We start from the raw sequence: 13,547 nt of genomic DNA on the forward strand, positions 1-13,547 counted from the left end.
CTGAGGTTTTCGTCTCGGAAGTAGGGTGTCGTGCCTTAAACCACACAGGCCCAAGAGCCACCCGTGCCATATGACTAGGAAATCCGCTGGGCTTGTGGCCTAAGGCTGGAGAAAGCAGCCTTGCCTCCCCGAAGTAGCAGTTAGCGCTCACTGCCCTGCGATGGAGAGGGCTGAGCCCTCTGGAGCAGGGTGCGCGGACTAGCTTCTCTCCTTAGTGGTAGCAGACCTTTCCCCACCCGCACTCACCCAGGTTGCCGAATCAGTCCCAGCAGTCACTTGTCCCTGCTCTCCTCCCAATCCAGGCTCGCTCGTGGCCGGGAAGAGTGGGAAAGTGCTGCGCTTCAGAACGCCAACACTAAGTGCAATGGGCTCCTTCCGGTCTGGGGACCCCATGTCCCTGAATCCGCTTTTGCCACCTGCTTGGCAAGGTGAGTGTTGAGCCGTGTGCAAGGCAGAAAAGAGGGGGTTGCCAGAAGACAGGGGGAGATCAGCGATCAGCTCGGTCTGGAGACCTGTCGCTGTCCTTGGGAACCCTGGTCTCTCTGCGTGATGGCAGGGAAGTTGCGTCTGAAAGAGGGAAGAACTCGGCTGCGAGAGATCAGCACCCTCAGCGTCTGGTACACCATGTGGAACTTCTGGTTATCCATTCCCTCTTGTCTCGATCTCAGGGCATAAAACACGGGACCCGGACTTTGTCCTCAAAGCCGACATTTTTGAGATTTCTCTTCTGCAGCGTGTGCCTCTGAGGTTTAAATAACGCAAATAGCTGGGTGGCATGGGAGTAACAGGTTCCTTTCAGGCCTCCCTCGTTCTCCAGAGTCGAGTCGCTAAAGCTTTGATGAAGTCCCTGCTCTTGCTGGTGCCCTGGGGAGTGGTGCCCCACCCCACGTCCTATTAGAAGGCTCAGGGATGGAAAGATACCTACCAGTAATAATGATGGGCAGTGTATTGAAGTGCTTACCATGTGCTGTTAACTACACACATTCATTCTCTGGATGAAGAAGTTGAGGCACAGAGAGGTCAGGTAAGTCACCGAGGTCACACAGGCAGAGCCCAGGCTGATGATGGCATACACTGACATAGAAAAATACCTTTCGTTTGGAAGTTGAGAAAAGATACTTATGGATAGATCACCTTGTTAGAATTAATACCTTCCACATTTCTTCTTCCAAAATGCACTTTCAGATTTGGCTATGAGACACTCTGTGACGTTTGTCTATCAGGAAGTGGGCCCCCCAAAACTGGCGAGCATCCTGTTCCATCCTAGCAGAAACAGAAATGTCCTCTGTTCCCATTTTCCTGCGGGTGCCTGTTCCCATCCTCGGCTCGGCCCTTCTCTCCTCTGCCTGCGGGGCCTTTGCAGCCATCAGGCCATGCCGTGCGGGGGGCTCTGCCTTCCAAGCCGGGCTGTCGCCAGGGAACTTGGTTTGCTCACCGATGTTTGCTCTGTTGCTCCCCAGGCACAACACTTACCTCCAGGAGTGCACGGGCCAGCGGGAGCCCACGTACCAGCTCAACATCCACGACCTCAAGCTGCTCTTCCTGCGCTTCGCCATGGAGCAGTCGTTCAGCGCGGATACTGGCGGGGGCGGCCGGGAGAGCAACATCCACCTGATCCCCTACATCATTCACACTGTGCTTTACGTCCTGAACACGTCAGTATCTCAGCCCCGTGGGCAGAGGCCAGCTGGTACCCCTGTGCCCCTCTGTCCAACAAGGTCTCCACTTTCTGGGCAGCCGAGGGCTGTGTCTTTGGACTGTCTCTTACCCAGAGGGGAGCAGGAACTGGGTGAGGCCAGACCACCGGACTTCCTTAGCTTCCACTGCCCTGTCGCCTCCTCTCCTCATGGGACTCAGTGCTCTTGGAATGGGGGAGGCCGTGTATCAGAGCTGACACAGTCACTATCAAGGTGACACAAGGTGTAACAGGAGAGGGTTTCACGACCAGGGCCTGCGGCAGAACCAGGGACCCCTCTCATAAATGGAGAACTGGACTTGCCATACCTGCTTCCGGTCTGGTGAACAGCGCTTCTGGCAAGTTGAGGGGCAGGGAGTGTTGAAGATTATTGAGGTTAGCTGATGATAGGAGAGAGGGCCTGCGTTTCAGCTGTCCCACATGGAACAGTTAGGCTGATAGTGAAAAGTATAGTTTTAAAGAAGCAGTTAGGGGAGAGAATAGTATTCATTCATTTCAGCCTAGATTTTTAAAAGTGAATTAGGAGATTTAATATACTTGAGCTCTTAGTTTGGACAGTTTTGTGCTTTAGGCACAAGAGTTTTCCCACAAGTCTGACACCTGCGTTGGGCAGGGAATTGGTGGCTGTTGAAAGGCCGTGTGCCGTCTGCCCGAGGCAGCTGCAGGCCAGGTGAGGCAGCAGACAATTCGTCTCTTGTCCTTTCTGGTTTTCTGCCTTCAACAGTGTTGTTTTCCCGTTCCCTCCCATTTCCCGGTGACATAGAAGGCTGACCTTGAGCCACAGCCCTCATTGTTAAAAAGATGCATGGGCAGGTCTCTGTCAGTGGGTGATATCATCTGCTAAGCTGTTGAGACCGTCAGAAGAAACACCCACATCATTGACAGCACAGATGTTCCCACTCTCCAGACTGTTGCAGGCCTCAGCGGTGCTAATTACTGGTGTTCGTGGGGCCTTTGACAGAGCCCTTGGCTTTGTGGAGACCTGCCTCTTGGCGGCTGTGAGGCAGAGTGGACCGCTCACTCTAAGGCGGGGCACAGCCCCACGGAGGCAGCGTGATTTGCCCGGCAGAAGAGAGCCAGGGACTTTGTGGCACTGGGTTTCTAGTAACTCTTGATCGAGTCCCTTGCTCAGGGAGGGGGTCAGCTGTGTCTCAGAGGTCCGTTAGAAGCTGACCGGAAGCTTCGTGGAGAGGCACTGTTGCCCAGCCACCAAGCACTCCCCTAGCTGGTCTCTTCAGTGTGGGGTGAGCTTGGTCACAGCAGGGCCTGGGTGGCACATTTGTGTCCACAGGTAGGAAGGTCACACTGTGAACCAGAACAGAGTTGGGCAGGTACTGTAGTGGCAGAGAGCTTCCGACTCCCAGTTCTGGAAAGTCAAGCTGAGAATGTTCATCTGTGTCATCCATGTCTGTTTTTCGGGAGCAGAAGGAAGCAGGGTGTCCTTACATGGTCTCCTCCTGCATTCCCACAGTCCGATGTCTGCTAGTGCTGTCTGCAGGCCTGGTGATTTCTATCCCCACCTCCTTTCTCTTCCTCCCACAGGATGGGGATAGAGCATCAAGTGCCCTTGTGAGAGCACCATTCAGGCTATGGGGCAGGAGTATGTGATTAGGAAGGTCTCCAGTGGTGTCCCCGTGCTGTTCCAGTGGCTACTCGCTGAAGCTGGTGGCGGGGTCGGGGGCTGGTGTGCAGCGTTCACGGGGATTGAGAATGTATCCGGACTGCCGGGGTTCGAAGCCTAGGTCTTCCACTCCCCAGTGTGTGACTTCGGGCAAAATAGTTACCTTCTCTGCAAATTCCTCTTCTCTGTTGTTTCCCCTTCTGTGGAATCGGGATATTACCTCTGTCCTAGGGCCATTGTCAGGAGTAGGTGAGATGATCCTTTTTATGCTCCCAGAGTGGTGCCTGGTGGTGAGGTTCATGATCACATCCTCACACTTCAGGCAAGAGGGAGAACAGGGAGCATTGCTCACCCAGAAGTAGATGTCGTAGACACATAAGGAAACACCGAAGTGGAGTGCCCAAGTGCCCAGAGAGGGGCCAGTGTACACGTAGCACAGACGGCCTAGCTATGAGGACTCTGTGGACTGAGCGAGAACATAGGCGGGCTCACCGAGTCCAAATCTGGGCTCACGTTGGCTCCTTCACTTGTGGACCTGCTGGCTTTGGGAAGGTCACTTCACTGCTCTGGGCTTCAGATATTGTGGTAAAAAGGTGCCAGCTGTCACCTTCCAGAGCTGTTAAGACCTTCGATGGTGGAGTGTCTGTGAATGTGCCCTCCATGTGCAAGGGGGCTCAAGAGCCAGTAAGTTGTTTGAAATTGTTTCAGAGCTGAATGGGGGGTGGGTGCTGGTGAGGGAAAGGAACATGTCACTGGGAAGGGCTTGGAAGGGAAGCAGCAGCCCTCGGAGCGGGGATGGGAGAGAGAGTCAAAATGGGTGGCTGTGTTCCATGATCCAAGCGTTCCAGAAGCTTAAAAGAAGAGAAATTGACCAACTTTCCTTTCCTCTTGCTGCTGGTGCCTTGCTTCTACCCTGGCTTCATCATGTCCCATTTGTTCCAGAACCCGAGCAACTTCGCGAGAAGAGAAGAATCTCCAGGGCTTTCTGGAGCAGCCCAAGGAGAAGTGGGTAGAGAGTGCCTTTGAAGTGGATGGGCCGCACTATTTCACAGTCCTGGCCCTCCACATCCTTCCCCCCGAGAAGTGGAGAGCCACACGTGTGGAAATCCTGCGGAGACTGTTGGTGACCTCTCACGCCCGGGCAGTGGCTCCAGGGGGAGCCACCAGGTCAGTCTCTGCTTCAGGGGGTACCGTCTTCCGGGCTTCCTAATGTCTGGTTTGTGTACTCCCTGTGTTCTACGTGAGGGCCTGCTCACTTGACTCAGTGCCTTCCGTCCCTTCTCGTCTCTGTCTGTTGTGCCGAGAGGCTAGGCCCAATGGCTGGCAGGTGCCTGGCCACCTCTGGGTCTCGTGTTCAGCCACTAGAAAGGCGGAGCCAGGCTCCAGTCTGGACGATTCCAGAGAAGCAGCCAGCCTGGCACAGGTTACTGATGAGAAGGATTAGGGCCAGCAGGGAGCTGGGGCAGGTAACTGGGTTTTCCCAGTCCTGCTAGGCTGGCCATTAACTGGGAAGGCTTCCACATGGCTGCACTGGGGATTTTCTCTTCTGATCACAAAATGCTCATTATCTCTCTCCTTGGTCACATTCCTATCCTGTCTGCCCCATGTTCCACGAGCCTTTCTTGTCCTGTTCATGTGGACATGTCCCAAAAAAGGAATGACATTTCAGGAAGGAAGTGTCTTTGTTTTCATGACCTGGTGCTGTGATTTGGGTCAGATGGGCGGCATCTGAAGAGAAACGACTATAAACAACGAGAAGCCCTTTGAGATGACCGCGGATTTCCCCACATTGCGTGGACTCCGTGGGCACTCCTCTAGGCCCGTGGTGGCCCCTTGCAGTCTCCGCCTGTCCTGGAGTCCAGAGTAGGCTGTAGGTTTGTCAGCTTGCTTCTGCACTTCCCTGGAGTGGAAGATCTGGGCTCGTCTGTCTGCTTTTGTTAGAATCTGAGGGAACATTTCCACATCTGCAGGCCAACCAGGGAGCAGAGGAGGGGCTTTCCAGCCCCTGACAATGACAGACCAAGGGGGCACAGACCGGCGGGGGTGAGAGCCGTGTGCCTGAATTGGCACATCCAGTACTTTGACCCCTACCAGCTCTGATTGAGGCCGCCTTGCTGGCCACAGGCGCCTCTCACCCTCAGAGAGACCAGGTCGGGGCTCTGTTGTTGAGTCTGGCTGGTACCAGTGGCTCTGTGGAGAGGAGGAGGGGGCAAGTATTGTCAGCCACCTCACCCCTCTCCCATTCTAGGCGTAGCACCTTCCAGTGTTTCCCAGAGCCCAAAGCATTCATGCTGAACTAGCTGCTAGAAATCAAAAGTTCGATCCAGAAGATAACAGGTTGTCGATAAGCCAGGCTCAGCCCATCTCCATGGCACGGAAAGTGGCTCTTTGTGGGGCACTGGATGTCAGTGGCAGGTGTGGAATCTGAACCCACAGGAGCTTTTCTGCTTTCAGCGAAGAGACAGAATTCGTCACTGTCCCAGGCAGTTTAGGAGAGGCCCGTGTGGCCACAGCTTATGCAGAAATGCCGGTGTGGGCTCTGCTCCCAAGCTCCCGTTTTCTCTGTGGTGGTTTAGTCACCTTTGCTAATTAGCCTAAAATAATTAAGTTGGGCAGGTCACTCACGATTCCTGCTTAGCACAGCATGGCAGCCACCAAACCTGGCGTGGGGCGGAGGCCCGAGCGGGCACCCCTGAGAGAGCGGCGGAGGTGCTGGGCGTGAGCCCCGTATTAGGACACCCTCTGAGGAGAGACCGTGCTGGAGGGACACTCAGAGGGCGACATCAGAGGGTGTCCCTGGCAGGAGGCTTTGTCGTAAGTCCATGATGGGGTGGGAGGCAGCAGCTGATAAAAAATCTAGGGATTTGCACAAGAGAAGCCGGCCTCTTCCACGTGTTTTACACAGAAGAAGGGCTCCTCTGCCAGCAACTTGCCAGTAGTGAGGCCCTGGACTTCTTAGGCTTCCGTCAGGGCCTTATCTGGCGGCTTGTATGCAGCGTGCAGAGCTGCAGAGGGGCGGGTGTCGACCTTGTCCCCTGGCCTGCGTGGCAGCCGACTTCACTCGAGGCTGCAGAGTCCCCATTCAGGGCCGCTGGAGAGAGAGGGTGCTTGGGAGGACAGTGGAGTGCAGGGAGGGAGCAGGAAGAATATTGAGCGAACAGAATTGTCTCTCTTTGTTATTGTTTTACTTTACTTTTGTTAGTTAATGAATTTATATTTATTGTGTGTGGGCTTGGATGGCCCATGCCCTGCTCAGCAGTCTCTTTGCTTGAGGCCCATACGGGATAGTCTCGGCTTCAGTGATAACCTCTTTGCCTGTCTCACTTCGCTGATTCTGACATACACTTAATACCACATTTTAGTCCCTTTAGTTAGCTTTGTTCCAGTGTGTTCTAAGATACAGAATTCCCATGACAAGGGCTCATCTAGCTTTTACTTCGGATGTGAGGCATTTGCAAACAAAACCAAACCCTTGGTGGTAACTGAGCCCTTGCACTGATCTTTCACTGCCAGTGCAGACGGGGGTCTGGGCTCTCTGTCACAGTGGCTTTACCACTGTGATGTAGGGTCATTGCTCCTCACACCAGCATCGTCTGCCGAGAGGGCAGGGGACGGTGTCACAGGCCGCCCCTGGGTGTTCTGAGGGCCTCTTGGCCTTTCATCCTGCACTGACTCACTGGGTTGAGTGGAGGTGGTCCTGAGCAGGGGCAGAGGGTGTGGTGGCAGCTCTGGGATTAACCAGGACTTAGGAGGTGTCCTAGATACTACTCTTGCTCAGCCCCAGTACCCCCCCACCCCCGCCAGCTCGCTGTCTTTCTAACACAGCCTGTGGTTGCCGAATCCCTGTGCTTGGCTGGCTTGGGTCTGCTGTGTGCGAAAATTCTCCCGGGGGAATGTCAGGAGTGAGGGAAAACCCTGTTTCCCACTTCATTTATGGGGGCCCATCAAGTCCAAGGGCTTGTGTTGGGGCTGAAGACCGGGACATGTGGGACCCCTTGGCATATCTTCAAGGCGGTGGTCTTGGGTTGCCATGTGCACCTTATGTCCCCCTGGTTCTGATTCACCCCGATCTGGAAGAGAGTCCGTACGAAAGATGAGTATTTCATGGGTCATTGTCCCGGCTTCAGAGGTTCTTGCCCACAGCTGCTTTTTTCTGACAAGACAGGCAGCGGGAACGGAGTGGCGCACAGATGAATGCGACCCTGGCCTTGTTGCCGTCATGCTCTGCTCTGTCCTCGTGCGTGTCGGGCCAGGGTCTTCATGGGCATGCCATCGGATTTTTGTTTTCCAGGCTGACAGACAAGGCAGTGAAGGACTACTCTGCGTACCGCTCTTCCCTTCTCTTTTGGGCCCTCGTCGATCTCATTTACAACATGTTTAAGGTAGGGAAGCCGCTGGTAGCTCGGCTGGTTTCTGCGAGGGTGTGAAAGGTCTGTGTTGCTGGCGCCACGTGTGCTCCGCGGCCTGGTGGCGGCTCCTCCACGGCCTCTGACCAGCAGCAAACCACCGACCGGGGAGGGATCTGCACGCTCGCTGAGAGCCTGCAATCTGTGATGCACGTTGAGGCCGAGGCCCACGCTGCCCTCCACATTGCCCTCGTTTGTTCTTGTCCGCTCTGTCTGGGTAACCTGCATTGCCTTGCGTGAGTGTGACTCACTCCGGCCCAGCTCACAGGACGGACACTGCCCTCTGCCTTGAAAGAACCCTGGGGTCGGGGGGTACCGCTCAGTTGAGGCATGGTTAGTGTCCCTTTCCTGGGGAAATGCAGATGGGACCTGTGCCAGGAAGAGGGGTCAGTTGTAGCTCTTGGAGGTCACGTGACATGGTACATCATTAAGGAGCTACAAGAGGAATGACACGAGACTTTGTTGTTCCTAGAAGCAAAACACATCCTCCAGGGAAACTTTGATGTGGGGGGAGGGAGGAGGGCTGCTTTTTGGCATTGAGAGCGCCTGACTGACTCGAGGCATTAAGTAATCCAGCCCCGGGCCTGTCTCCTGTTGGTTCTTGTAGAAGGTGCCTACCAGTAACACGGAGGGAGGCTGGTCCTGCTCTCTAGCGGAGTACATCCGCCACAATGACATGCCCATCCACGAAGCTGCTGACAAAGCCCTGAAGACCTTCCAGGAGGAGTTCATGCCAGTGGAGACCTTCTCGGAGTTCCTCGATGCGGCTGGTCAGTGTCAAGGATTTATCCATCAAAGATCTTTTCCAGCAGAATCCACGTGTATCTTAGTGGGGCTGATCTTAGCTTTCATCTTCTCAGCAGCAGACACTCAAGCAAGATCTGGGAGGGAGATGTAAACACCAGGCCCCTGGTAGTAAGCACAGTGGCTGGGGCATGTGGGGACTTCCTGCCTGGGCTGCTCACATGTTTGAGGCGGTACCATAGTTACCCCCACTTCACAGATGGGGTAACTGAGGCTATGGGGATTAGCTCTTTCTGGTGGGACATACCTGAAAAATTGGTAGAGCCTCTTTTAAATTCCTGGCTTTTTATGACAGTTCAGAGAATTCACTTCGAGCTGACCTGCCTTCTTCCTGCCTCTTGGGGACCAAAACTTTTGTCACAGCTACCCGGGGCAAAGAAGGGAGTGTTCAACTCTAATTCTAAAAATAAGTGGGAAATATCAAAGCAGAGCAAAGAGCATCTTGCTTGGAAAAACACGGCAGCACTTTGAACTGTTGTCCTTTGAGACACCCTTAGGTAGTCCCTCATCCCACAGCTGGTGAGAAGGAAGTTCCTAGTTCTTTCCTGGCTGCAGATGCTGTCTGCAAACTTGCCATCCTCCTTGCAAACATGGCATCTCATCAGCAAGCGCCAGTGACGGCGGCGGAGGTGGTTGGGGAAACGCAAGCAGGTTTTAAAGGCCCCGTCAGGCTGCCGGCACTGGTGCATCAGAGTCCAGTCGCTGTCGGCCTTGCTGGGGGACAGCTGCCAGAGCCAAGGCCGAGGGGACGGGACCTGCCCCGCTCCTGCTTTTTGTGAAGTGTAAAGAAGCTAGAAAAAAATTCTCAGGTCTCGCTGTCAAGAGAAAGCCTCCACTAGCATTTTCCTATCTGTTGTCCACCGGCAACCATACTCTCAGAGGTCCGGAGCGATGCTCCTCGGGAATGCCACTTTCCTGCCAGCTCAGTGCCACCTGATGGAGTGCCGCACGTGCGCTGGGGCTTCCAGTGTGGCCATGCTCTGAGGTGGCCTCCATGGAAGCTGAGCACAGCCACGTGCCTTTGTTGGCCCGGGGCCGACCCCGGGATGTGGGGTCGCGTGTCGGCACTGCTCAGCTCAGTGTCTTAACTGTTAGCCTTGTTTCTCCCCGAGAGCGGTCCCTGCCTAAGAGCAGGTGGTGCGGGGTACGTGTGTCCTCAGTGCCGCGCTCTGCCTGTCACCAGGGCTCTGGGGCTGTCTGAACCCAGGCTATGAGTGGGAACAGAGAGTCTGAGTAAAAGGGGAGGAGGTGGCAGGGGAGGAAGGTGTTCATCTCATTTTGGGGCTTCCCAGCCGCCCTGCAGCTCGTGGCAGCGCCCGTGGCCTGAAGCCGGGGAGAGCGGGAGCCCGACGGGCGGGGAGCCTCTGTTGGCTTCACTCAGGTCCGGGTTTTACAGCACAGTTTTATTGCTTTGTTTAAACTGGTAGAAAATTTCAGAACATCAGACACACCCTACTCAATGCGAAGGCAAAAACAGCTTCCAAAGCCAAGAAGGGGTGATGGGTGCCGGGCTTCACTCAGCTCGTGGTGCTGCGGAGAGAACTTCAGTGTGAGTGGCACCAGGCCTCGGGCTTGACCACTCATGACTGTGAAACGGGAGCGCCCTGCTTGGTGAGGGAGGGCCACAGGGGCCACTGAGCACCTTCCGTGCACTGGCACGTTCACATGCGTGGCCTCATTTAATCCCCCAGTGACTGAGCCAGGACTTGTTACTGCCCCCACCTGCTGGTTGCGGAGACAGAGCTGCTGAGCTCCCAACTAGAGGTTGGGACGAAGCCCGGCTGAGCCCGGGGGCCTACTACCCTGCTCTCCTCCTCCTCCTCGCCCTTGGGGGGCACCGGTGTTAGCTTTTCCTTGGCCCTGACCCCTCCGAGAATAGGCTGAATGCTGTGGACTCTCTCCCCTCAGACCACCCCTCTGCTTCGCACTCAGTGTCAGCGGACTGGAGGCGTCACCCCACTCTCTGCCCCCGTGCGGTGGTCCACGGACCCGGGTTAGGAGCTCTGCCCCGGGCAGCCGTAGGGTCGACCTCTGCCATGTTAACACCTTTAAACATGCAGTGGCGCCCAGTCCTGGAACACAGCTAACTCCTCTGACAGGACGAGAGTGCTTGCTTGGTGACTGTCTCCCCAGGGAGCGGCCATGTCGGAGCTTGTCAGGGCACACCGTGTTCCCTGTGCGGATGGGGCAGCCGTGACTCAGTGGGGCCGGGGGCTGCGCGTGCCCGTGCCTAAAGACCTCTGCCCTCCCCTGTTTTCCAGGCCTGTTGTCAGAAGTCACCGATCCCGAGAGCTTCCTGAAGGACCTGTTGAACTCAGTCCCCTGAGCACCACACGGAAGCTGCCGTGGGCAGAGACCGAAGCTAGCTTGCCTTCCATCCTCCGTGTTCTTCCCTCCTGTGCATTGACTCCCCCCACGGGACGCTGCGGCATCATTCCTCCCTCCCCCCTCATGTCTTCTTGGAGTGGCTTGGGGCTTTTAGGCTTCCTGTTTTATCTTGTGTGTGTGTTGCACTAGCTATGAAGTTGTCTGTAACCCGAGCCACGGAAGGACCCGTACGTACCTAGGAGCCACGAGCTGGCCTGGCCGAGTCAGCACCTGAGTGTGCACATCTTGAGAAATAAACGACTGACTGACTACACATTGAGAGAGAGGGTGTTGCCTGCTGCTTAAACCCACCCTCAGTGCCCCTGGCCGGACGCTGTCCTTGGCCTCGCGGTGCTTTCTGGCGTGAGCACAGGAAGACTGACGTAGCTGAGTTGTCGTTCTTGTCAGCACCAGACGGAGCCCGTTTGCTCTCGGCCGGCAAGCCGGGGCAACGTGTTTGAGGAGTGTGAGCTTTCCTAAAACAGACCCCTCGGTCTCTCTTAGTTTTTTGGCCTTAAGAGCTGGAACCCAAAGACTCGCAAAGCCGATGCCTGCAGTCCTCGGCCAGAGGTAGGCGCGGCGGAGTGAGGGCGCTTGACGTTCCTGCTCGCTGTGTGTCAGAGCCTTTGGCGACTTGCTTTAGGGTTGCTGTGTTAGGAGGGGGCCCGGGGTCGTCGCTGCCCTTTCCCGAGCCACTCTCTGCCGGGCTCCAGTCTCTGCGGGGCGTGTGTGTGCGTGTGTGTGTGTGTGCGCGCGCGCGCGCGTGCACTTCTGCTCTTCCCAGTGGCCCTGCAGGAAAGGGCCTGGGGACGGGCATTGTTGGCGGGTCTGTTCCCCCAAAGCTGTGTCCCGCACCACGGTGGCAACTGCCTCTGGGGGCCTTGAAAGCCGCTTTCCTGTGCTCATGGGCAGCGGCCCGTGGCTAGTGAGGTAGCAAGATGCACAAGGCCGTCTCTCCAGATTCTAAGGCAAGGCTGTGCCAGATGTGGCCTCACGGGGAGGAAGACCTTGCTCATGGCCATCTTCTGTTTTCCACGAGCCACTCTGCCAGCCTTCTCTGAAGACCGCCGCCTCTGTCCCGATGCCCAGCTTATGTGGCTCGTTCCTCAGGCCAGACCTTCTGGGACAGGAGGTCCTTCTGGGCCCCTTTAGAAGATGTACACATCCAGGAGGACTTGATGTCCGTCCCTCAGAGCCGATGACCAGAAGGCCACAGGCAGGCGGGAGTGTCCTGCTTGGGGCTTCGCCAGAGAGACAAAGGCGATTGGTGGTAAAAGCCCAGCTGGCGGCCCTGACAGGCGGGAGTGTGTGTGCCCGCGTGCACAAGAGCACGTCGGTGTTGGTGCTAGGCAAGGAGCTTTCTGGGGCACTGATGGGCACTGGGGAGGGGCTCTCCCTCCTTTGCTCAGATGCCAGCTCGGCTGCCTCGCATGTCTCCACAGCCTCTCCTGTAATATGGGACTGTCGGCAGGTGCAGTGGGGGACAGCTATGGGGCCGGGGGCTCAGCTGCCTGTCGTGTAGTGAGGAAATGGCTGCTCCTATTAATGAATTCATATTCAATCTACCTGAGTTTGCCTTTTTCTTTAGCAAAGCTCTATGTCTCAGCTGAGGTCCAAGTGTGTCTAGTGGAGGAGGTTGAAGGTCCTTGGTCCTAGGGACACAGGCTTCTACCACTGACCGTAGCAAGCTCTCATCCGCTCTCGCCCCTCGCCTCCCACTGGCTGCTGGTCTCCCAAGGGCCCGTTCCAGGTACATGCTCGTGTGCTGGATTGCTGTTCGGTGACCTTCCAGCAGGGGAGAGATTGCAAAGCCAGCAGGGAGAGTGGGGGAAGGGGCCAGCGTAGACGATCGGGATGACTCTTGCTTACCAGGTGCTGGGCCTGCTGTTTCGGCACCACTGGAGGTGGAGCCACCTTCACAGTGACCCCTTAGGGCATCATGAGTGTGGACAGGGCACCTGCAGATGCTTATGCACAGTCTGGTTCCTTTGGCCTGCAGAGCCGGAGTTGCCAAAGCTCATTGCAAGGTGCTGGTTTATTTTTCTCTGCCCTTCATTTTTGTATTTCTTGCAGAGGCCTCGGGGAACTCTGGCTCCAGCCCAAATGCCCCAGCCTCTTGCTTTCACTGCTGCAGCTTTCCTGTGACTGCCGCGGTCCCAGATGGGCAGCTGGTGTGGTGGCCGCACAGGCCCTGTGCTGGTCCCAGGGTGGCGCCTTAGGCAGAGCTTGGGCAGGAGAGGGAACTGGTCCAGGGACAGACTTGGCCTTCTGAGCCCTTGCCTCCTGACCTCAGCGTCAAGGGATCCCAGGCAGAAAGCCACTTCGTGCCTTCCTGCCTTCAGGGAAGTGCCTTCCTGCCCTGAGCCATCTTCTGGGCTCATTGCTTCTTGGGCCCCTGTCGTCTTCAGCAGGCAACCTCAGTTGGGGAGTTGAGATGGTTCCAGACTGGCAACCGTGGTCACAGCTGCAGTGTGTCAGCCCCTCAAGTCTGTAGATGGCATGTCAGCACTTTCCTCCTGGGGTCGCTAAAGCCTCTGGCGTCCTCGGTCTGTGTCATGTCTCTCCTGGCGGTTGGCTTCCTGAGTTTGGTTCGCTGTGAGGGGCTACCTGGGAGGCTGGGTGGCCCCGTCTTCACAGGGCCCCCTCCCCTGCC

The 13,547-nt window shown here is 56.3% G+C and overlaps 1 protein-coding gene across 1 annotated transcript in view; it reads left to right on the forward strand.

Annotated features, from left to right (window-relative positions):
* UBR4 (ubiquitin protein ligase E3 component n-recognin 4) overlaps positions 1 to 12,458 on the forward strand; it is a gene marked incomplete at its 5' end in the record, with an annotated part of 134,946 nt that extends 122,488 nt beyond the window's left edge. The window contains 6 exons of the mRNA XM_080800779.1: positions 303 to 428; positions 1,461 to 1,655; positions 4,260 to 4,484; positions 7,609 to 7,699; positions 8,331 to 8,493; positions 10,789 to 12,458. Coding sequence (XP_080656905.1) covers positions 303 to 428; positions 1,461 to 1,655; positions 4,260 to 4,484; positions 7,609 to 7,699; positions 8,331 to 8,493; positions 10,789 to 10,853 — 865 coding nt within the window. The 3' untranslated portion in view covers positions 10,854 to 12,458. The remainder of the gene's footprint in view (positions 1 to 302; positions 429 to 1,460; positions 1,656 to 4,259; positions 4,485 to 7,608; positions 7,700 to 8,330; positions 8,494 to 10,788) is intronic.
* Between the last annotated feature and the right edge of the window lie 1,089 nt (positions 12,459 to 13,547).

Source organism: Martes martes (genome assembly GCF_963455335.1).
Source record: "Martes martes genome assembly, chromosome: 4".
Taxonomy (NCBI): Eukaryota; Metazoa; Chordata; class Mammalia; order Carnivora; family Mustelidae; genus Martes; species Martes martes.